Genomic DNA, 26,094 nt, shown 5'->3' with positions numbered 1-26,094 from the left:
AGAAGGAAGGCCTATTGCGCAAATCTTCGTGCAACGGGCTTCTAGTAGAATATAAGACTGGGGATATAAAATGGGATCATTCTTATGGAAATCTGACTGCCAGTTGAGTTATTTGTATGGAACCTGAAAGGAAGAAGACTGAGTCAAGACTGACATAATCTGAGTTACATGTAAAGAGGATGAACCTGGTAGCACTGAGTAGGATGTATTGGAGAACAGTTAGGTAGTATTACATGAGCCCAGGCAAGAAACAATGGGAGAAAGAAATACACTGTTATGAAATGGAAGAAAGATGAATAACTTAAATTTTTCTCTAAAGTCTGCACATAAAAGACTACATAAGATTGTGTCAGACTGTCCACACAGCTTTCTGGCTCTAGAGTGACCAGTTACAGAAAGTGGATGAGAAATTAACCAAAAGTAGAAACAACTGCTATGGAAGTTTAACCTTTATGGCTCTCTGTAATGCATTGCAGATTCCAAATGAGAGCTAGGCTTTCTTCTGCTGTAATTCTTGATCAGGTTCTAGGATGCAGATATGAGCAAATCATAAAGGTCTGAACTAATATTAGAGAAAGTAGAAGAATTTTTATTCTCAAATGAATAGATATTTATAGAAGTAAATCATTTAGATACATTTATACTCTACAAATCCTGAGTGTCTGTTCTAATACCTTACAACCTATATCAATATCTGATATTATCTGTTGATGATATTCCAAATATTTCTGAAAAATAAAGTTTATTGAGAGACTTCTGTGAGCAAGTTTAAAAAGCCATCAGTTAATAATATATTTAACATTACGAAAATAACAAGACTTATGTAATTTATGGTCATTATAAGCTTCACCACACAATTTCTTTCTTTTCATTTCATTAATTCTAAAGTAGTAATAATCACTGATTTTATTGTGGTGACTTACAACTAAAAGCTGTTATCTGTCAGGAAATATCTTCACATAGCTGGAAAATAATATACTACAAAACTCAAAGTTGTCTTCCAGACTGACAAAAAGTGTAGGCAATTTTCTCAACCACATGTCAAGAAGGAAATCTGGGCACAAACTATAACCTATATAGATCTAGCACAGCGGTTCTCAACCTGTGGGTCACGACCCCTTTGGGGGTCGAATGACCCTTTCACAGTGGTCGCCTAAGACCATCGGAAAACACATAATATAATTACATATTGTTTTTGTGATTAATCACTATGCTTGAATTATGTTCAATTTGTAACAATGAAATTGGGGGTCACCACAACATAAGGAACTGTATTAAAGGGTCACGGCATTAGGAAGGTTGAAAACCACTGATCTAGCATATTAGTACGTGTAATATAGTAATGTAGTAATATGTTATTTTTATTCATTCAGAATAAGGCAAGCAATGTGGTAGACAAATGTACTCTGAAAATGCTTTTGTAATAATGGTTTTCGCTGCTATGTTACCTGTTTTCTTCTAGTATCTCTATACCTGACCCAGCACCTAGTCCAAAGATGTGCTCTTGGCAAGTACTTGATAGAGACTTGAATTTTGTTGTCATCATTGTACAAAGACTGATATTATACACTTCCTGAAAATTATCCAGATTTTGCTTATTTAGAGCAGGCTATTATGTAATGAAACTAGAAAGAGTCATCAGCACTTAATGATCTTATCTTCTGCCTCTAGCATACTATATATTCTGCACAGCGCCTTAACTGTGCAGGCACACACACACACACACACACACACACACACACACGGATACCTTACCTCTGTCACAGTTCTCTTCATCACTGCCATCCACACAGTCATGAACTCCATCGCACAGCCATCTAATTGGAACACAGTGGGCTTTATTTCTGCATCGAAACTGATCTTCCTTACATTCAGTCACACAGTCCATCTGTTCCAATACAAATGGGCACTGTAGTTTTTATTAATGATAACATGCAGTCACAAGCAAAAGAAGCATGCAGCTGACACTACTGGAGATTGACCACACAGTGGGCTTTTTCATTTTGATTGAATGAATGCAACCTCTGCAAATGACAATGGGATTTAGTCTATAAACAACATTAAAATTCAGGTATTTGTTGAAATTACTGTAGTTAATGTACTAGTTCTAGCATTTTAGACAGATAAGAATCAAGATTCTGTCACTTTCCTCTATTTTTATTACATTTGCTTTCCTAAATCTAATTCATGTAATTCAGAGATTTTAATCAAATGATAGATTGTACCTCATCTGAACCATCAGCACAGTCATATTCTCCATTACATTTCAAAGATGCTGAAATACATCCTCCGCTGGCACATATATATTCACTTGATGAGCAAGTAGGAGAAGCTGAATATAATTATAAAGTTGAAATTTAGATTCAGTAAAAAGAATGACTGGCTTATAGAAAAAAACATTCAGAAGCATATAAAAATTCATAGATAGTAATGATAATAGTTCATATATAAACTATATTCAGCATTTGATATTAAATATTCATTTAAATGTGTTTTACAATATTACAGCATTTTATTCAATATGCCTCAATAATATAATATTCTGTTCAGTAAGAATTCAATTCACTAAACTAAAAACAGGACAGAAAAGCCACTATATTGCTCATGCTTTTGATTTTGAAGAGCTAAATAAATTTTTTATAACTTTAAATAAACTGATGAACAAAACTAGACCCAGAGACAGAGAAGCACTGAACAGACCATTAAACCTCAGAGGGAAGGCAAGGGAGGGTGGCGGGGAGGGGGTAAGAGATCAACCATATGCTGGGGGGTGGGAGTGGCTGAGAGAGGTCAATGGGGGGAAAAGGAGAAATATATAATACTTTAATCAATAAAGAAAATATATATATCTACACTAATAAAAGAGAAACATGCAAATTGGTGTCACTACGCCCACCAGCCAATCAGAGCGACTATGCAAATTAACCCAACAAAGATGGTGGTTAATTTGCATACACAGGCGTGTCAGGAAGACTGAAGATTGAAGACTGAAGAGGCTTGGCTTCTCTGCTGCAGCCAAGCCTCGCTGGAGCTGCAGCAGAGAAGCCAAGCCTCACTGTGGTTGCAGAGGAGAAGCCTAGCCTCGAGGCTTGGCTTCTCTGCTGCAGCCAGACCAAAGGCCTGGGTCCTGGGTGCCAGAGGAAAACCAGTGCTGGCAGCCAGGGGAAGGAAGGCCTATTGCGCAAATCTTCATGTGGGCTTCTAGTATATATATAAAAAGCCTAAGTGACTGTTACGACAGAATGACCAGAATGACTGGTTGACCAGTTGCTGTTACATGCACTGACCACCAGGGGGCAGACACTCAACACAGAAGCTGCCCCTTGGTGGTCTGTGGGCTCCCACAGGAGGAGCACCGCTCAGCCAGAAGCTGGGCTCTCAACTGGCGAGCAAAGCTGTGGTGGCAGGAACCTCTCCCGACTACTCAGCAGTGCTACAGAACAGTGGTGGCAGTGCAGTGGGCCAGGAACAGTGCGAGTGGCGTGGCACCCAGCCCCGGCTCAGACTTGTTCCTGGCTGCTGCCACTTGGTGCACTGTCACATCCCCCGAGGCTGAGGGACCTCTCCTCCATGCACAAATCTGTGCACTGGGCCTCAAGTTTATAAGATAAAAGCCTTACACTATTTTCAAAACTGTAAATAGGATTTAGTGATCCTTGGGAATGTTAATTCATATATATATATATATATATATATATATATATGTATATATATAGTATAAAGCTAAAAGTGGAAATTGTGGCATGGTCTCACAGACACTGTAATATCTATTTGATCATGTTGACGTAAATGTCATATTTGCATAACTTATAAGACTTATTCTTGTTCTGGGGTTTTGAACACAAGTACATGTATACTTAACAGAGTCTATAGAATTTGAAGTATTCCTTTATGACACAGAAAATAAAAACAACAAGTAGATATATAAGTAATTACCAGAACCCAATCTAATTAATTGACATCATAATTATTATAGCTGCTTTTGCTATGGCTTTGCATTTGTTTGCATTCAAACTTCAGGGTTCTTAGCCTTATTTTAGACACTAGGTAGACAAATACCGTATACTTACTTTGTGGTCTGAATTGCATGTTCCAGGAATGCTGAAAAGCTTTTTCCTTATGTTTTAATTTATTTTAATTGACAATGGTTGCCTAGGATTTGTTTTATTAATGAGTCCGAGAACATGTCTGGATTCAGTAAGAAAAATGATGTGACCAATTAGAGTAGCGGTTCTCAACCTGTGGGTCGCGACCCCTTTGGGGTCAAATGACCCTTTCACAGGGGTTGCCTAAGACCATCTGAAAACACATATATAATTACATATTGTTTTTTTGATTAATTACTATGCTTTAATTATGTTCAATTTGTAACAATGAAAATAAATCCTGCATATTAGATATTTACATTACGATTCATAACAGTAGCAAAATCACAGTTATGAAGTAGCAACAAAAATAATTTTATGGTTGGGGGTCACCACAACATGAGGAACTGTATTAAAGGGTCGCAGTATTAGGAAGGTTGAGAACTACTGAATTAGAGCTATGGATCATGGGCGTGGTACTGGACATGGTCACATGTGTGCATTGTATCTGCTACTCTTACCTAATCTTTCAAAGTAATGCTTTCATGGTTATACACAGATTATAGTATACTTTCCCTAGTGATTTCTATAATACGTTTTTAAAATAGTTAACTATAAAAATTAAGTTTTTAATAAGCATATTTATAGAGCCATATTTAAGAAATGAAGATGTATAAATTGGGTGTGTTTCTCCTATATGCTGGTTTTGCTTCCTAATTTTGGTTTGATTTTGGACCAAGATGTAAACAAAAATAATACACTTATACTTTTTCTCAGTTGGTATCATGTTGAAATTACTATACCTTATTTCATAATTTTAATTTCCATAATAGAAAACTTAACTTTTATCATACTTACAGTTTCAACATATTTCATTGTGTTGTCATGAAAAAAAAAACACAAAAAACAATACCAAATGACGTGGAAAGATACAGAAACTAAAAGGTCAAATTTTGGGGAGTAATGCTTGGATCTCAAACATAGTAATAATCTTACCTGTGAAACACTTTCAAAACATAAAAAGGGCACACCAGTAAAGCTATATACAGATATTTCAGATTATGTCTAAAAAACAGAAATCTGTGTATGAATTTTCCACTGTTTTCTGAATATCATTGTGCAAATTTAAATTCTATCAGGTTGAAATATCAGCTAAATTAATGCCACCTGCGTTGTCTTACCTGGATCGCAGTTCTTCTCATCCTCTCCATATTTACAGTCTTCATGACCATCACATGTCCATTTTGCTGATATGCACTGACCATTGGAACATCGGAACTGATCTCTGGAACAACTAGTTTCACAATTTCTCTGTAAAAAAACAAAACACAGATGTAATTAAAACTTAATTATTAGACAAATATAACCCAAAGACAACTAAACCCTTATGCATAGAAACCTAGAAGTATAGAAATCGAGTTTGTCACATACAGGGTGGGGCAAAGTAGATTTACAGTTGTCCATACGAAAAACAATAATACAATTATTAATAAATAATAATACAAGAATAAACTGTGTTTTGCATATTCACAAGTGTAAACCTCCTTTTGCCCCACTCTGTATAAAAAGCTCAGTTGGTCACGTGTAAGCCCAGTGCTACATAATATAATTATAACAAATTTCCACTTTCCTTTGTGAGTGATAATAAAACAGAGAAATGAAAATAAAAACATAAATGCTTCGACTTCATCCTACGAATTAAATTGCTCAAAGTGGATTGTTCGGGGCTGACACAATTTTAATAACTGTAAGGGAGAATGAAGATTGTGAGGGAAAAAGGTTAAAGAATTATTTCTAAAAATTGCATCCAGTTCATTGGGGGTGGGGTGGGCAGATGGCATGTGAAAAAAATAAGAAACTTAAAGCAAATCTATTTGGCATTGGCAAATCTCTCCTCGTGTTCTTTCTTTAGCCTTCTTCCCATCTTTCCCTCTGTACCTGTCCTTCTACTATTTGGCTTGCTGTTCACAATCCTCTCTCCCAACAATTGTTCGTAAAGTTAACTGTGAAATGAACTGTCACAATTGTCATTTCTGCTAGCTCACATATAGATTTTATTTGGAAGTCAAATAGCAGATATACCTTCGGGGATATGTCAATTCTTTATATGTGATCAATGAAAGGGATCCACTAGAAATTTACCTTCCTTCGGGGCTGCCATCCTGATTGAAATGGAATGGTACAATGACATGTCTTGCTGGGATTATGATTTTTTATTGTTAAGGAATTTATATTCTTGCCAAAATGTACTTGTCTGTTCCTTCCACAACCAGTGCAACTTTATCACAGCTTGTGAAATGGAACATCTCAATCCATTACTGTCTGCTGCTTCTTAGTTTTACCCTCATGGAGGGATGGAGAGTTTACTTTCTACATTTCTACAATTTTCTCTTTGTTGATAGTAGTTTAATAGACTGCCTGCTGTATAATTTGTTTTCCACTTCCCTTCTTTTCCCAAGTATAAAGAGTTTACTCTTTGCCAGAGTGTTTCTTAACTAAGAATACGAATCAAAATAAGATTTTCTCCCTGTATTTGACAAACTCATTGAGGGTTAGAAAGGCCAGCACCTACACTAACAATTGCAATAAAATATATCAATTGTCAAAATTAGTTCAATGGTTTCAAACATACATATCCTTAAGGTTTTTAAGAAAGGCTTCACAATGAAAGCTTAAACAGAAATGGAACAACCTAAGAAAAGGCTTTTAATGTGTAAGGATAATTTGAAATGCGCTGTATCTGAGGAGTAAGCTATGTAACAGTGAATGGCATCAAAAGTGTTGGAGAAGCAGTCATGAGAAAGAGATTTCATATGTTTTATTCACTGCTGTACTCCTCATGCTCAGTGTTGTTCCTGGGACATAATAAGCATTCAATAGAAACTGATGAATAAATGAATGAGTGAATGAAGTAGCAAATGCAGAAAATAAGAGGCAATAGGGTGGTGAACGCCTGGGGCAGGAAGGGAACCAGGTGAGGCGGGGGGGGCAATGAGGAGGAAGTAAGGGGGATACTGTAGTACTCTCAACAGTAATAATATATATATTTTTTAATTTAAAACATTCTTATGTAATTAAGCTCCACTGGGATAGGAATCATATTTGTCTAAGTACCAAGTATCTATTACCACACCATGATTATAATAACTGTTCCATATATATTTGTAGAATTAATGAAGGGTTATCTCAGCATTAAGTCAAATTTCAGTGAAATAATTCTTAATTCATTAACCAATGGCACTGGTGTATCTTTATTGACAGCACAAAAAGTGAAGTGGTAATTTTAAGCACTTTCTAGATCATCAGAAGATTTTGATCTACAATAAAGCATAGTTGGTGTGTGTGTGTTTATTTGTCAGGTATTTAATTAACATACACAGAAAGTAGAGAGACTAAAACAATGAGTCCCATGTGCCCACAATGCATGTTTAACCATTAACAATATTTTATGCTTCATACATCCTCTTCCCACTTATTTACATTCTGAATTATTTTAACATAAAAACAACAATATCAGAAAATTAACATCACAAAATTAACAAAAATTCCTTAATATAAAGTTATTCTTAATCCTTTCCTCAAATATCCTTGTTTTCTTAACTGTATAAATGATTGCTCGGTACAATAAGGATCTAAAAGAGGTCTGCACATTGGATTTGGTTTGAATTTTTTTTTTAATGTGGGACTATTTCCCATTTTCCTAGTTTCTTAAATGATATTTACTACTTAAAGATCATTTGTTTTATAAAATGTCCCACATTCTACATTTGTCTGATTGAATATTAAGAATGCAGATAGCTTAACAACCTCCGAAGTGAAAAATAAGCCTTTTATTTTTTCTAAAAAGTATTATGAACTTATGTATTTGTATACATTTATTGTATTTCAATCCATTGCAACCATTTTATTATTTATGATGCTCAAATTTTTCCTTTCATCACTGGAAATCTCTTCAAGTTTGCTCCTAAGTACTCTGGACACAATCCTAAGAGTCTTGTCTGGTTTGACACATGTTAGCTGCTCATTTTGTCAATTTCCTTTCTAGGACCTGGAAATAGACGTCTACTTTAACATGAGTAAGACTTTTGAAAAAGAAATGTTTGCTTCTGTACATGTACCTTGGACATTTCCTGAATAACATGCAAGGTAAAATCATAAGCCTTAAGCAATATATCACCTCCTCTTGATGTTTCATAGATTAAACAGGGCTTGAGGAAAATATTTTTACAGAAAACAAAACAATTTCATGATATGAAGAAGTTTGTGTGAAATGTGTTTTTCCTGACTGGGGAATGTTTAATATAATCCTTGAATAAATAGATGCTAAATAAAGATGTAGCTGAGCAATGTAAGAATTTAACTCCCATGAATAGAAATATTATTTTTCAACTTCTGGGAAACCTTCGCAACCTGGAGGTTTAGGTTTTCTGGCCTCCAGGTGAGAAGTTATAGCAATTGGTTTCCAAAATCCAGGCACCTGAATGTGATTAGAGGGATTTTTCAAGATAGTGAGATGTAATGCAGAATCGTGTAATCTTGATAAGAATGCCTGAAGACTGGGACAAAACAGTTCATGTGGGTTCAATCAATAGTAAAGAACTTTGGTTTCTCCCAAAGAGGCAGGATCTTAGTGGATACTGCAGGGAGTTGGACCTGAAATTCAGAAACCTCTGGAGCCCCTGGAAGATTGTCTCTAGCCACGCCCACAGCCAGTGGAGGTCTCTCAGGAGGGGGAACTACATATGCATGTCGACCAAAGCAGCGGAGCTCCAGGGAGTCATGTTCCCCAGAAGGAGCCCCAGTGGCTACTGAGGACCATGGACCACATTTGTCCTTCATCTCTGACTGGATTTGATCGCACAAGTGCTGTGTTCCTGATATTAACATGCACAGTCATTAACAGAGAAACTCATGAGAAATGACTGTTGTTGGTTTGCTCCCTGGTATTAAAAACTGAGGTCATCGGGTCATTTTAGAATTGACTGAGAAAAAATATAACCACATGTCATGTATTATTTTCAAAGCGTCATGGATGGAGTAATTAATAGGTGAAAAACATAGATTCATAACTAACGAATCGTGTGAAGTAGCATAAATGTTAGCACAACCTAAGTTTGCATAGTTATCCAGAGACATTCTAAACGTTTTCACTTCAGCTGTGTGTACACAGGCCTTGTTATAAATGGATTGTGATTCATCAACTAAGCAAAGCTGAACCTGTGGTTTCATGAAAATTGATGACCTACATCGACGTCTTTGAGACTATATCTATGGAGAAAGAGACTGGGGAGAAGAAACTGTTTTAAATGCATAAAATATTAGTCCTGCCTATGGATACTGCAGCAAATTTATGAACACATTCACTAACGGCAAGGGCAGCAGCTAGAGGGAATAAGGTTTCCAAACATCCTATTCCCAACCGAGCCATTCACCACTTGAGGTAAAACAGATTATAAAATTGACTGTCAACAGCAGCACAAGCACTATTCCCTGTGCTGGGCGTGTGCGGCTCTGAGCTTAGACATAATACTTATCTCTCAGAGTCTCAGGTGCAAAGTACATTTCAGAGTGTCCTTGGATTAAACAATAATAATGATACAACGTGATTCTAAAACACCACTTTAGTTTTTGTTTGATGCTGCAAAGTTGCCTACCTCATCAGAACCATCCGCACAGTCAAAATCCCCATCACACCAAAACCTGGAAGAAACGCAGTCCCCATTGGCACAGAGAAAATCCTTCAACGTACAGGTCTGTGGCTCTGGGGACAGAAACAGCAGCACAGGGTTATCCTATTATATGCAACTGCATTTTAAAATTTAAATAACATACAACACGAGGTTAGCGTTAATAAAAAAAGAAAGTGGTTATAACTAATAAATCGTTTAGGAAAAATGTTTGATGAAGCATCTGAGGTACATAATATAATGACCTTTCCAATTTATTTCTAAAGTCATGAATAGAAAGTGGCATTCTAGAAACAAATTGAAATAAAAACAAGAGATAAATAGCCCATTGTTTCATAAACATACAACAGCATAGTAAAATAAAAGGCATAAAAAGCTACATATTATAATATAGCAGTAATCCTTCCCGGTTGTTGGAATTCTGAGTCATTTTATGTGTTTACTTGAAGTAAGACTTTCTGTGAAACTCTGTTCTCACAGGGCTATTTCCTAACTGAGGAGTCCAGCCAGTGGTTCTTTACTTTCTACTATGCGTTATAATCACTTTCTAATTCTTCAATTTTGTCCCCCGATACTCCAGAGTACATAGAACAAGAAGGGCACAGGAGGGTATTATTGGACATGACTGGTGGATACAGGTGGAAGAGGCAGATGGAAGCTCTTTTTTTTTTTTTCTTTGAAAACTGCCTATTTGTTTATACAATTGTTTGCTTATGCCCTACGTAATTTACCTGTCATTTTGGGTAATTTTCCAGTTGTTGATTTAATGATGCTTACCATATCCCACACAGGACATAAGCCAAATAGGATGACTTGCTACCTGGCTTAAGTGGAATGTATTTCATCTGGACAATACAGTAGGATTGCAGAAATTTGCTCCTGCAAGTAATCTCTAGGACTGCTGGGAATCACCCCTTGTTTAGTTTTTGTTCTCTAAACCGACCTGATATCCAGCATGATGAAAGATGTTTTCTTTACTAGTTAACTGTATTTATAGCTATCTTACAAACAATAATATTCTTATTCGGGCGAAGGAGAAAGAAGTCACTGAAATTACTTTTAAGGAATATCCATATGAGGCCTAATCTCCTACATAAAGATTGTGAATAACCAAGGTTGCATTTGAATATTGCTCTCACAGCACTTGGTCTCTAGCTATAGGGTAACATCTTGAATGCCTGGAATCATGAAAGCTCCTACATTTCTACATAAAGAACACTGCTGAGATCACTGGGGGAACGGCGGCAAGTGGAATATGTATCAGAACATTTTGTTATCACTTTATTTTAAAATGTGAACTTCAGGCTATAGAATAAGACAAGCTGCTATTTTGAAGAATGGAAAAAAGCCACTAACTGGAGGATCCTCTTCATGTCTCAATACTCCTATGTGAGCATAACAATCGTAGCTTCTTTTACTTTTCGCCTTTGCCTATGTTTACATATATTATATAGTACTTGAATCTTAGAACGAAGATTCAAGTATTAATATTAATATTACTACTTATAACAATAATAATTATATCAGCTACTGATTGCTTATTTGGTGTTAAGCACTAAGTAACATTAATGCTAAGTACTTGAATTACTTCATCAATCTGAAGTACTCTATAAGGTAGTGTTATTATTGGACCCTTTTTGGATAAGCAATCTGAGGCACAGAGAAGATAAGAAACTTACTCCAAATCACCCCGTATGCAGAAGAGCTAGTACTAAATTTGAACCTAGATGACCTGATACCAGGGCCTATGCTTCTTTGTTAGGTCATACTATTGCCTCCCGTACTGAGGAAGTAATTGCTTGCATATTACAGAGATGAATGTTAAATCCCTGAGAATTCAAGTTACTTGTCCAAGGCAAATGGCTAACAATGTCCATTTCATTTCATAAAAATCAAAGAGAACTGGTCTTGTCCATTGATACTAGAGAAGGCAAAACAATCTCAGAAATAAACAGCTTTGAAAGCCATCTTGTACAAAATTGAAGTAACTACATTCAGAAAATAAAACTGATTTTTAAAGCCATATTGTTAGTGGCCCCACTGTGTATCCTATATAATAAAAGCCTAATATGCAAATCAACTGAATGGCAGAATAACCAGAGGAATGACTGGTCACTATGACATGCACTGGCCACCAGGGGGCAGAAGTTCAATGCAGGGGCTGCCCCTAGCCCACAGGCCCCAGGCCAAAGGCAGGTACCAGCAGGGGTTCCCCGATTGCCCCGCCAGTTGCCCCGCAGAGGGTGGTGCCAGACCAGCCAAAGTGGGTGCCAGTGGGGGCCCCCCAATCGCCCCACCAGATCAGCCCTGATCATCAGCCAGGCTTAGAGACCCTACCTGTGCACGAATTTCATGCACCAGGCCTCTAGTCTATCTTATCTAATAAAAGAGAAACATGGTAATTAGCCATAACTTGGCTACCCTTCCTATTGGCTAATCAGTGAGATATGCAAATTAACTGCCAACCAAGATGGTGGCCGGCAGCCAGGCACTGATGCAAACAGGGAGGCTTGCTTGCTCCAGTGACAGAGGAAGCCAAGGCTCCCCGCCTGCCTTGCCGGCCTCTGGGCTGCAACTCTAAGCAACTATGTTACAAATATAGAAGGTAAACAAAACCCCAGAAACCTGCTTTCAGTCAGCCGGGATCTCAGAGCTGGAGTTGCAACAAAGTTTCAAATACAGAAGGTAAACAAAGTCCAGAAACCTGTTTTCAGCAGCCGAGGTCTCAGAGCTAAAGCCAGCTCTCAGCTCCAGTGACAGCCATAGAAGGTAAATAAATCCCAGAATAAAAAAAAAAAGAAAAGAGAAAAAGGAGAGGTTGGAAGCTTCAGTCAATCGCCAGCCTGAAAACGGCCCTCAGCCCCTCACCCAGGCTGGCCAGGTACCCCAGTGGGACCCCCACACTGAAGGGGGTGTGACCAGCTGCAAACAGCCATCATCCCCTCATCCAGGCTGGGGAGGCACCCAAGTGGGACCCCACCCTGAAGGGGGTGTGACCAGCTGCAAACAGCCATCATCCCCTCATCCAGGCTGGCCAGGCACCCCAGTGGGGACCCCCACCCTGAAGGGGGTATGACCAGCTGAAAACAGCCATCATCCCCTCACCCAGGATGGCCAGGCACCCAAGCAGGACCCCCACCCTGATCCAGGACACCCTTCAGGGCAAACCAGCTGGCCCCTACCCATGCACCAGGCCTTTATCCTATATAGTAAAAGGGTAATATGCCTCCCAGCACCGGGATCAGCGGAGCCGCAAGGCCTCCCAAACCAGGGATCTGCGGAGCCGCGAGGCCTCCTGGCACCGGGATCAGCAGAGCAGCGAGGCCTCCCGGCCTGGAATCAGCAGAGCCACGAGGCCTCCCGAACCCGGGATCAGTGGAGCCGCAAGGCCTCCTGGCACCGGGATCAGTGGAGCAGCGACGCCTCCTGGCACCAGGATCAGCGGAGCAGCGATGCCTCCCAGCACCGGGATCAGCAGAGCAGCGATGCCTCCCAGCACCGGGATCAGCAGAGCAGTGAGGCCTCACTGCTCAGGTCTCAAGCGGAGCCATGAGGCCTCCCAGCACTGGGATCAGCGGAGCTGTGAGGCCTCCTGGCCCCTGGAGCAGCGTGACAGGGGGCAGCGCCCAAACCCCTTGATCGCCCTGCGGCTCTGTGTGTGACAGGGGGTGGGGCCACAACCTCCCTATCTGCCCTGCTCTGTTCGTGACAGGGGAAGGCGCCCCAACCCCCTGATAGGCCCTGCTCTGTGTGTGACAGGGTGTGGCACCGCCGCAACCTCCCCATCGGCCCTGCCCTGAGTGTGACAGGGGGGAGTGTCCCAACCCCCTGATCGGCCCTGCTCTGTGCATGACAGGGGGTAGCGCCCCAACCCCCTGATCGGCCCTGCTCTGTGGGTGACAGGGGGGAGCTCCCCAACCCCCTGATCAGCCCTGCTCTGTGTGTGACAGGGTACGGAGCCCCAACCCCTCTGATGGGCCCTGCTCTGTGCGTGACAGGGGGCAGGCCCCAACCCCCTGATCAGCAGGCTCTTTATGTGACAGGGGTGGCACCACAACCCCCTGATCTGCCCTGCTCTGTGCATGACAGGGGGCGGTGCCCCAACTCCCCAATCGGCCCTGCTCTGAGTTTGACCAGGGACTGCGGGGCAGGCACCTAGGGATTGGGCCTGCCCTCTGCCACCCGGGAGCAGGCTTAAGCCAGCAGGTCATTATCTCCTGAGGGGTCCCAGACTGTGAGAGGGCACAAGTGGGGCTGAGGGGTACCCCCCGCCAGTGCACAAATTTTTGTGCACCGGGCCTTTAGTATATATATAAAAGCCTAGCGCCCATTACAACAGAACAACCAGAACAACCAGGACGACTGGTTTCTATGATGCGCACTGTGACAGCCAACCAGCCTGATCCAGGCCCCGATCACCCGACCCACAACCTCTCACTCTACTCCCACCCCACCCCCAGTCGGCCCAGCTCCAACGGCCCCCAACAGGAGGAGGAGCTGAAGCAGGGAGCATGGTGGGCAGCAGCTCAGCTGGAGTTGTGGCAGTGTTGGTGGTGCATACCACAGCCTCCCAAGCCCTGAGTTCTGTGGGGGAGGGGGCAAAGCAACAGGGAGCGCTGGCTGGTCCAGCCATCACACCTCCAATCCCCTCAGCCGCCGTCACTGTGCCCAGGGACTGCCAGCCATGGCCATACCACCTGATCCCCAAGAAGAGCTGCTGCCGCTGGCTGGCCTCAGGTCCCAGTGGTTTATGGACCAGGAGGAAGGAGAGGATGAAGCAGTGATGCCAAAAGGGGCAAGGCCGGTGCTGCAGGTGGGGAGTCTGGCCAAGGGCTGGGCGCGGGGGTCAGGAAAGCGGTGCCCCAGGAACTAGGCTTGAACCCCACCTAGTCACTACCTGTTGTCATGGAAACTGCATCTATAGGTAAGGCGGGTGGGCAGGCAGGTGTCGCAGCCCCACAAATGGCATGGGGACCAGGGTCCCCAGACTGCTCCCTCCCCACAGTGTCCCTCTGCACCTTCCTCGCACTCCCCACCTTGAGCACCAATCTCCCCCCACAGCCTCCACACATACCCTGCTTCACCATAAGCGGCTATAAATGTTAGTAGATTGGTTGAAAACCTGAATTTCATTTTCACAAAGACTTAAAAGAAAACAAAATACTATTAATTCTTTTATTTAATGATCATTATTCTGGCTTTTAAAATGGTCCTCGGAGGCAAACCGCAACAGCTGGTGCTGGAGTGCCTGTATACAAGTTTCTTCCTTCTGCTTGAACCCCACCTAGTCACTACCTGTTGAGGAGCTGAAGCAGGGAGCATTGAGGTTGGGGCTGTTACGGGGGTGTTAGGGGCCTCTTGGCCAGTTGCGATGATTTTGGGCGCGGGGGGGGGGGGGCTGTTTGTGTGCCCGTGACCAGGATGCTGAGAACAAAGCTATGGGCAGGCCAGCTGCCCCTGAACCGGGCTCTGTCCAGGGCAGAGAGATGACTGTAACCAGCCCTTACCTGTTCCCTCCAGGAATCGCCACACCCTACTTCCTCACCGTCCCCACCTCTCATCCTCCATTTCTCCCTCTCTCCACGCAGAAAACAGAAATCCCAGGGTGTGTATGTCTAGCTCAGGAGGGACAGTGTTGCCAGAGGGCTGGGGTTGCCTTTCGTTCCCAACTGCCCAGATTCAGAGAACACCAACTCTTGCAGGGAGCATTGAAACTTGCAACCCCTTCAGTGGCCAGCCTGGTTGTGGTGTTACAGGATTTGGGTGGTGAGTGGGAAAGGTTCAGCTTACCAGCAGTCTGGACTCTCCCGGGCTTTTGCCCTGGGTTCAGCCTCCCTTCGCCTGGCTCCCCCGCTTCTGGACTAAAGTGCTCAGGTGCCCATAGGGGACCAGGAAGCCTGAGGCATCCTGGCCCAGGATTGCGGGAGGCTGCTGGCCTGGTAGTGCTGTTTTTCTAGGGACTGGGGAAGAGGATGCTGTGCTGTGTGCTCTGAGAAAGCTTTGTTGTGGTGGAATGGGAGTGTGTAGTTTTGGAAATGTAGCTTTCCAAGGCCTGGGGTGGTGGGTGCTCCCAGTGGAGGGGAAAGGCAGCGGGACTGGCCTTCGTGCTCTTGGCAGCTGATTTAGGAGAACCCCTTTCTTAAGCCACCGCCTCTTACTGTTCATGTGGCATGGCCTTAGACAGCTTTAACTCTGTTCCAGTACAAGATTTGAGCTGAGAGAAGGAGGCTTGGGGTATGTGTTAAACAAAATGGCAACATTCTGAAGGGAAGAGAAAAAGCAACCATCTTACAAGCAAAAAAAGAAAAAAAAAAAAGACTTAAATCTGAAAAACCCATTTGTCTAATGTTAATTATTATATGAGAGGTTAGGGGTGGGGGTTGGGGGTAAAGGAAGAGGATAAGACAAAGATGGCCCCCTAGCCCGTCTTTCAACTTCTTCATCTAAGTAAAGTGAAAACAAAACTCTTTATCATTGCACATTAAGATGGCAAAAGATAATAGGTAAATAAAGGTACCTTTTTTTGTTGGGTGACCATTACCATTCTTTGATGAGGGTAGTTCATGGTTCAGAACCTTCATCCACCATCATCAAAGTAAATTATTTCTTTATAGACACGGCCTACATTCCATTAGTGTCACCAGGGTCAGGGGATTAGGAAAAGGGAGCCAAGTGCCCAGTATTCAGTAATACTAATACTATCCACTAAAATGAGTTAGTATTTATACAATGTTTACAACTCCGGCTGTCATAAAGCAGGCACTTACAATTTTCAACATCATCATCATAATTATTATTATAGACATATTGTACTTTGTTAGCTGTCATAGAGGTTTCCTATTCTAGGCAACAAATCTATCTATATAAAAACCTAATATGCAAAGTGTCACCTCGGAAGTTCGACCGACCAGGAGTTTGATAGCTCACTATGATGTGCACTGACCACCAGTGGGCGGCGTGGAATGAAAGAAGGCCCCGGCCGGCTGGCAGCCAGGGAAGGAAGGCCCTGGCCAGCAGATGGAAGGCCCTGATCAGCCCTGATTGCCGGCCAAGCCTAGGGACCGTACCCATGTACAGATTTTGTGCACCGGGCCTCTAGTATTATTATAAACCCTTGGTGGTAAGTTAGAAAGTTATAGGAATGTGGGTGTAAGCATCAGAGGAGAATTCTTAGAATATAATTAGTATAACTGACATGCTATACAAATAATCTTCTGATATAAATTCAGTGTGAAAGTACTAGAAATTCAAATAAGGCAAACAGCTTTTCTCTATAGATAAATCTTAATCTAGTTGATCAAATTACTTGGCATTTTTACATCGATTGAATTGCTTGTTCCTAATAATGCAAAGATATGAGGACTTTGTTTGTACATCAATTACTTAGAAGGGATACCTGCCATATATATTCTATTTGCTGCTGATAAAAATAGTATAGTTGTTGAGATTTTTCAAATATTTTAAATATTTGATATAGATTGTGAAATAATTTCAATGACAATAAAATGTTCTTGTTTTTAAGAGCAGAAATAATTGCTGAAGCAAAGTGTCCCTGCTGAAAACTTAATGAGGGAAATGGTCAGCAGATGATGATGAAATAATAACAGACTATCTCATGCAAATATAAGAAAATAGAAAGCATGTTAATTACAAAATATAGTTGGCAGTTAATAGTTCCACTACTATTAAACTATTCTCATATCTATGCCTAGAGTGTTTCCAACACAGTTTTAAAAATTAAATTCATTAAATCAGACTCATAAACAAAGAAGTCCAAAAGCAACTTTAAAAATACATCACTAATTTGTAAAATCTATGTCTTTAAATTTAGACATGAGATTATATTGGTTTTCTTATTTAAAGAAAAGGGGGGAAATTGCAACAAAAAATAAAAATGCAAAGGCAAGATAACAAATATTTTTGGCTCTTGGACTAAAAAAGATAATGATCGGTGAGGAAAAACGAGAAGTGAAGACAAATGAAATAGACCATACTACTGATGTTCTTTTTCATGTTAAAAAAAGAAAAAGCCTTTTCATCTTATTTGGATTGATTTAGAATGAGTAGTGATAATTTGGGGGCTAAAACAATCAACAATACAGTCATTAAAACAAAAGGGTTATTTAGCATAATTCTAAAATAGGAATTTTTGTATGTATTTACACATACATTTTTCTTAGATCTCATGCTGAATGATATTTGATTGTTCTCCCTTCTGTCTTATAATTATTGAAACTAGAGGCCCGGTGCACAAATTTGTGCACTGGTGGGGTCCCTCTGGGTGGTCTGCCGAGACTGGGCTCCAGCTCACGCCCCCAGCCTCGCAACCCTACAGCCCCACCTGGCACCCCACCTTGGCCTGGCGCTGCCACCTCATCTGCTCCACCATCCTGCCTGCAGGGCAATCTATCAAGGCCCATCGGGGCCGGGCCCCCTGCCCGGCTCCCTCAGTGCCTGGTCGCTGTCTGCGTGGCAATCAGCTGATGCCTGCAATGTTCCATACCACCCCCTGGTGGTCAGAACACATCATAGCAAGCAGTCAAACTCCCAGTTGAAGGACCACCCCAGGGATAATTTGCATATTAGGCTTTTATTATATAGGATGTTTAAGATGTCCATTTGATTATGTTCTGCTAACAGTGTACAAACTGAGTTAGATACAGCCTTATCCCTTAGGAATTATTTTGGTTCAATAAGAACACAGAGAAAAATATAAAGATAAGGACAGAAATATCTCTACAGATATCAGATACATAAATAAAATATTCTGCATAAAAATAAAAAATAAGAATACAGTAGTAATATTATAAATATTTGACAGGCACTGTGCTAGGCTCTGGAACATAGAACCACTGTAGACTATCTCCAGCTACTTAAATAGTAATTTAAGATAAATGTGATAAATAAATGAGGCAATGAAATACAGGAAGTATTGGCTGATAGAATGCTATTATGTAAAAATACAAAAAACACAATGCTGTTGTTTTTGAACTATAAGACTGATTAACTATCTCTGTTGAGTATGTTTCACTACTTAATATTAGCTTACAAATGATAATAACATACCACTACCCTTTTAGGTATATTTTTGTCATCTATATCTATCCTAATAAAAGCCTAGGTGGCCCTCGCACCCTCGAGCCCTCGCGCCCTCATGCAACACCCTCACATCATCACAAGATGGCCTCCCCACATTGTCACAAGATGGCCACCACAAGATGACCGGCAGGGGAGGGCAGTTGGGGGCAATCAGGCCTGCAGGGAGGGCATTTGAGGGGGACCAGGCTGGCAAGGAAGGACAGTTAGGGGTGACTGGGCCGATAGGGGAGGACTGTTGGGGGCAAACAGGCCTGCAGGGGAGGAAAGTTAGGAGTGAACAGGCCTTCAGGGGAGGGCAGTTGGGGCCAACCAGGCTGGCAAGGGAGGGCAGTTAGGGACAATCGGGCTGGCAGGGGAGCAGTTAGGCATAGATCAGGCTGGCAGGGTAGTGGTTAGGGGGTGATCAGGCTGGCAGGCAAAATCGGCTAGGGGCAATCAGGCAGGTAGGCAGGTGAGTGGTTGGGAGCCAGCAGTCCTGGATTGTGAGAGGGATGTCCCAGATGGGAGAGGGTGCAGGCTGGGCTGAGGGACACCCCGTGGATGAAATTTGTGCACCGGGCCTCTAGTTTTATTTTAACTATACATACAAAATCATAATAGTTTCAATAGATAACAAGAAATTAGAAATATCTTGATAGCATTTTAATACAGCAACAGTATTTTTTTCAAAGTCTGACTTCTATATGACTAATCTCTTGGTGTTCCTATAGATATATTGTATTATTTACTCATTCTTCATAGACTCAGCTTCTCTATGTAGAACTGCTGGCATTTTCAGTCTTTAAACCTTATTTCTTCTGGCCTATTCAAGATGGTATCTTCAAACACCACTTTTTTTCTAGATCCCTTGATCCTCCTATTATATATTTTTACATATTTGACATGTTCCCAACTCTTATACTTGTCCTTTGTATGCTTTCTTTTCTTCCATGCCACTATTCTAATATGCTTTATTATAGTTTCTTATCATCTCTCTTCTGAACATTCATCAATATTACTTGTCTTAGGTCACGAGCTCAAAATGAAAAGGGTCCGAAGAGAGTCACACATACTTGGGCATTTTACATTGCAATGCCTGATACCACAACCACCTCTCTTGCTTTTCCTTGAGGCCTCTGTGGCTAGTGATTTACCACGAAGTTTTTACAGTGACAAGTGAGAGGCAGTGTCCCTTTTCCTTGTTTTCTTTCTTCAAAGGCTGCAAATGTCAGCAAAATGGAACTCAGCCGCTTAGGAAGCCCCAACACTCAGAAGCAGGCATCTCAACCCTCAGTTCTTCTCCACCTTTGCTCATTACAGCAGCGACCTAGCATCTCACACATTGGAATAGAGGTTTTCTAAGATTTAACCTCCAATACTGCCTTCCCATCTCCCCTCTCTTGCTCTCAATAACTTCAGTTATAGGGCATTTTCTCTCAGGTATAGTACACATAATTAACACTAAATGTATCTCAAACTAAGTAGTTACCTGTTATATTTAAGCTCTAAAATACAAATAAATTAAATAGAAAGTATATACAAAATTCTTTCTGTATTTACTCTCTTTTTTTCTACCTACCTTACTCCATTAGATATTTATTTCACTGGGCAGAACCTGAGAACATGCCATTTAAAGATTATTTTTTAAATGACCAATGTAAGGAATCTAGAACACTCAAATGACTCTCTGCAATGCTTTCTACCTTCCTAAAGAATATGATCAGTTGGGAGATATCTATGTGAAGAGGGAGCAATAAAGATTTCTGTATTCAGGGTATTTCATAATAATAAAGATCCAGAGTTTTCATACTTAATGTACCTGACACTCAAACAGTGGTCAGGTTCAGTTTTGAAAGTTATTCAAAAGATTAGTTGATATTTTGCAAACTGAATAGCTCACTGGTTTATTATGGCTGTAACTCTACTAACTATATGCTTTTATATAATAAAACATTAGGCGTTAATATAAGAATTCCTATTTTGTTTCCTGTGTCTTGGGAAAGGAATGCTCCCAGTCCCGTTTATAAAAGTAGACATTATTGTTATCATCAAATCCTTTTTGGAAGTAGTAGAATATAAATATTTAATAAATAGAATTCGATTATCTTATGTTAAACATGATTATATAGCTTTTTCTTTTTTGGTTTAAAATGCAGTATAAGAAAGTACCAGTAAGAAATATATTCAGAAATTAATGCTAGAATATAGAAATACTGTCACCATTTTACATATCCCCATAGTTTTTAGAAAATAAATTTGTTGGATAATTATTATGTTTTGAATTTACTACATAGAAATGCAGGAGGCAGATAATGATAATAGTGTTATTCTGTTTTCAGGGAAAAGCTTCCTGGATAAATATGGTGTTCACCACTCCGGAGAGAATAAATGAATTTTCCTGAAAGAAGCTCATGGGTGGATTTGTAATGGGAAAGAATTTGCGACTGAAATGAAATGAATACCATCCGTTGAAGAACGGTATGTTTTGTGCTGTCTCCATATCACTCAGCTCTTTGTATGAGCGTGCATCCAGCGCTTCCTCTCTGCATACTAATGGGGTGCATTAAGCCTCATGATACTTTCATACCAATTCTGATAACTATGAGAAAATAACTCCCACGGTGCGCATTTCAAAAATTCTACCATTTGAAATTCAGGTCAATTTAGTCTGAATATTCTTGTCCAAATGTGAATATATGTATAAAAATGTGAGCTGCAGGACAGATAGGTTCATATTCATACCTTCACTGAGCTTAAAATTGCTATCTGGCATTCTGACTAGGCTGCCAGCTCTCAACATTCTCAAGAAAGTGTTACTTACTACAGTTTTCTTCGTCTGAATTATCACTGCAGTCATTTTGGCCATCACACCGCCAGTGATCTGGAATACAGTTGTTGTTTTTACACTGGAATTCATGGGGTCCACAAGTTTTCTTATCTGTAATAGAAAGAACCAAAATTTTCGTTGTTGACTTCCATGAAAACCTCCCTGACAGTATCCTCACTGCCAGGCCAATTCCAGGGCATATAACATTGCCTCAGAATTTGATTAAATTCTAACTCAGAAGGATTCCCTAGGAAAATTGAAGGCAGATAATGAATAAAATTCATCTTTCTGTCTTGTTTTATGTTGTTATAGGTCATATTTTCATCACAAGCTAATTACAAAGCAATTGTTCAGATCACCCATACAAACTCAACACAAAGCACCAATTAATGAAAACAAATGAACATCAAAATTATCCCAAACTTCCCTTCTCTTTAGCACACTCCCTCCCTATGCCACCTTCTATTTATGCTATAAAGCAGCAAAAGGAAATAGTTATCAATCAGACTCTGAGGTTGTCATCTTGTCTTTCTCCCCAAGGAGCTCTTATTCATAATCTCCCTATAGTCAGCTGCTTCAATTTCATAAATCATAATAGTGCACAACGTGCAAACCTTGACAATTAATAAAGTGCCATCTCACTGGAATAGCTAAACAATATCAATGAGTATCAGGAGAGGTATTAACTCGCTCTTCACTTTACAAATGACAAAACAGAGACTCTTAGAAGTTTATGAACTTGATGAATTTTCACTACCATTAAATGGCACAGCCAATATAAAAAAGTATGCCTTTATTCCTGATTTAGTGCTTTTTATAACAAATCTATGTCCATATGAGCCAGTTTCAGAATGCATGTAATAGAAATTTTTTAATGTTTAGGTCACATATTTTAAAAATTTCTTTGAATAATATCTGTACATAGTCTAAAACAGTACTTAAATTTTAATATGCATCCTTATAAATCACTTGGGAATTTTGCTAAAATAGAGATAATGATTGAGTAAATCTGGATTTCTAACAAGCTCTTTAGTGGTAACATTGTTCTTAGCAAGGTTCTAAATAATCAAGATGATATAAATTCAATAACATAAAAATAATAAAATTATACGCACTAGTATACAAATTAAACACATTTATTTCCCTTTCATATACTTAGATACACTCCTTATTCTCAGACATATTAAAGAAAAACAGTGAAATGTTTAACAATTTAGACTGGTGAAATAAATTAACTAAAGGAGAAGATCAGCTCTTTGGTGATGGTTGCTATACTTTACTCCAAAATGTGTATTATATAATTGAGATTCAAATAGGATTTTAAAAGCAAAAGTGATTTATATATAATTATAAAAATTAAATAATGAACATCTATTGAGAACTCAGTCTACCTTTTAGCTAAACATTTTCATAAATATGATCACACTCAATCTTTCTAACATCTGTAAGATGTATTATTACATGCATTTAAATACATAAGAAACATAAGTCTTAGAATTTAAGTTACTTCTCCAATCTTATAAAGCTATTAAATGACAAAAGAGGAATTTATATACAGATCCCACTCCAGAATGTTCTACATTTCTGTAGAAATTCTCATGATAGATTTCAAATACATTTTTCAACTAAATAGATAGTTGATAGACAGATGATAGATAGATAGATAGATAGATAGATGATAGATAGATAGATAGATAGATAGATAGATGATAGGTAGATAGATGATAGGTAGATGATAGATAGATTGATAGATACCCCCACATTTTCTTCCCTTTCTTCTTTCCTTTCTGCCTTCATGCCTGTCTACCTGCTAATGATGACTCAGAATGTAATGTGTGTCACTGTGTTGTATGCTATGGTTTATAATATATCCTTTTTGCCTGTGTCATACATAGCTTTAAATTTTAAAATTTGCTTAATATCTAAAGAATTTCTAATGTAGCATTCTACACATCTCAGACAATCAAGAAATATGTCAGAATGGTTGGAATTTAAACAATGACCATTAAAAAATACAGGGTTTGGTACTAAACTATTTAAATGGTTACTTCATTTTAGTAAATAAAACAAACTCTTCTGAATCTATTACTTTATTTATAACATTGGTTTATATATTCCTTGTCAGGTGTTCCTTGCATTATTAGTTTTAAAAAATGTTTTTATTGATTCTAAAGAGGAAAGAAGGGAGTGGGAGAGAGAGAAACATCAAACTGAGAGAGAAACATTGATCAGCTGCCACCTACATTCCCCCTATTGGGGTTTGAGCCTGCAACCCAGGCATGTGCCCTGACTGAGAGTCAAAACAACGATTTTTTTGGTGCATGGGATGATGCTCAACCAACTGAGTCACACTGGCCTGGGCTGGTTTCATTATTTTTAAATACTGTTTTAAATTTTTAGAATATATAATGTAAGAAAAATCAGACTGGACCAGATAAACAGATCATGTGACCTAGTATTGAAACATTGGCTGCAAGCAATTCTCCATGACTGCAAAGGTTAACAAGTGGTACTGAGTATCAATACAATCCATTTTTTTTTTTAGTTTTTTACCCTAAATCCTATTTGTATTTTTTTCTTTGTTTAAACTTTGTATCATTTTTTGTGTTTGAAAGAGTTCTGTACTTATTTTTTTAGAACAAGTTACAGTTCATTTCTAAGATGTTCATCTGGGGCATTCAGAAACAGTAACATGGAAAGGTTAATTGCCTTTTGTAAGGTTATTCAGATTTTATGTTTCCAAGTTATTTAATTTTTGGATCCATAAGATTATTAATTAAAATTACAAATACAAACTATATCTGTATTTAAAATCTATTTAAACATGTTTGAAGATATATTTTAATAGGAAAATGTATGAGCAGGGTCTAAAACAGTGGTTCTCAAGTTGGCTCTGCATTAAAATCACCTGGGGGATTTAAAAAATTCCTTGTCATTCCATATGTCACATCAATATAATCAGAGTCTCTGGGGTGGAGCCCCAACATCAGTATTTGTATTAAAGTTAGCCTGGTAATTCCAATGAACAGCCAAGTTTGAAAATTAATGGCCCATAAAACTAATTGCAGAACAGAATATATGTAATCCACATTATAATACTCTAGTGTAATTAATATAAACTGTTCATAATATACAGAGTTTTCTATTAATTCATATTGCTAAATAGCATTGAAAAGTGTATTACTTTGGGTGTTGGAAATATAGAGAATGCAAATATCGCACAGTCATGGGCCATTTAATAGGAATACATTCTGAGAATTATTAGCCAACTTTGTCACTGTGCAATCATAGAGTTCGCTTTCACAAACCGAGATGGTAAAGCCTACTGCACACGTAGGTTACATGGTAGAGCCTACAGCTCTTACACTACAGACTATACAACATATCACTGTACAAAACTACAGAAGATAAAGTCAAGCACAAGAGAAAGTGATGCAATTAACAGATATGGTAAACAGGAGATGTATGAGGCTGCCGCCAGTGTAACATGGCACACTGTTTTACAACAAACATTTTTTATATAAGTAGAAAGAGTACACTCTAAAATAATAATTAATAATATAATATAATAAAATACATAAACCAGTAATATAGTTGTCTACTATCAAGTACTATATGCTGTTCATAATTGTATGTGCTATACTTTCCTACAACCGGCAGAGCAGTATATTAGTTTATATCTGCATCACTACAAACACCTGAGAAGTATGTTGCATTGTGACATTAGTTGATAAGAATTTTTCAGCTCCATTATAGTATTATGGGACTAACCATATGTAGTCCATCCTTGTTTAAAACATCATTACATGGCATATGAATATGTTTGAAAACTATGTTATTGCTGTTCATTATGCCTTCACATTAATTGTAGATATTAGTAAAAGTGTATGCTCCCAGAATGGTGGGGTAAAGGACCGGCAAAGTGTAAAACTCTATGTAGAATACGCTGCAATACTTTTGGTTCTTGTATATGTGGGATGGGACATTTCCGAAAAGAGACACAAGAATCTGTTGACAGTGATGCTTTTGGATCAAGAACTGGGGAAGTGGACTGGGAAATGGGGTAAAAGAGAATTCAGTTTCTCTTTATACTGAAAAGTGTTAAAAGGAATTGACAAAGTCTTGGAAGTAAAAGTGAATTTAGGGAAGCCATAGGATTCAAGGTCAGTAGATATGTTTAATTATATTTTTATAGATTGGAAATATCAAAAATAAAACTTTAAAAACTTTTACAATGGTATCAATAAAATGATTAATACCTATGAATTAAACTTTTAAAATTTGCATAAGACATTCATACTGGAAACTATACAACATTGCTGAGAGAAATTGAATAATGCCTAAGAAAATGCAGTGCTAGGTCACTCACATAGACTAGAAAACTCAGAATAGTTAAAACTTTCTCTCAATTAAAATA

General features: G+C 39.2%; 1 protein-coding gene across 1 annotated transcript in view; it reads right to left on the bottom strand.

The window, feature by feature from the left end:
- LRP1B (LDL receptor related protein 1B) overlaps nucleotides 1–26,094 on the bottom strand; it is a 1,706,338-nt gene that overhangs the window by 131,088 nt on the left and 1,549,156 nt on the right. The window contains exons 67-71 of the mRNA XM_070423500.1: nucleotides 21,672–21,788; nucleotides 9,740–9,846; nucleotides 5,267–5,396; nucleotides 2,226–2,332; nucleotides 1,756–1,888 (exon numbers count right to left, since the gene is read on the bottom strand). Of these exons, the coding sequence (XP_070279601.1) occupies nucleotides 1,756–1,888; nucleotides 2,226–2,332; nucleotides 5,267–5,396; nucleotides 9,740–9,846; nucleotides 21,672–21,788 (594 nt within the window). The remainder of the gene's footprint in view (nucleotides 1–1,755; nucleotides 1,889–2,225; nucleotides 2,333–5,266; nucleotides 5,397–9,739; nucleotides 9,847–21,671; nucleotides 21,789–26,094) is intronic.

Source organism: Myotis yumanensis, unplaced genomic scaffold, assembly GCF_028538775.1.
Source record: "Myotis yumanensis isolate MYYU_CA2020_CCGP unplaced genomic scaffold, mMyoYum1.0.hap1 SCAF_8, whole genome shotgun sequence".
Classification (NCBI taxonomy): domain Eukaryota; kingdom Metazoa; phylum Chordata; class Mammalia; order Chiroptera; family Vespertilionidae; genus Myotis; species Myotis yumanensis.
This window is presented reverse-complemented; position numbering and strand designations above follow the sequence as displayed.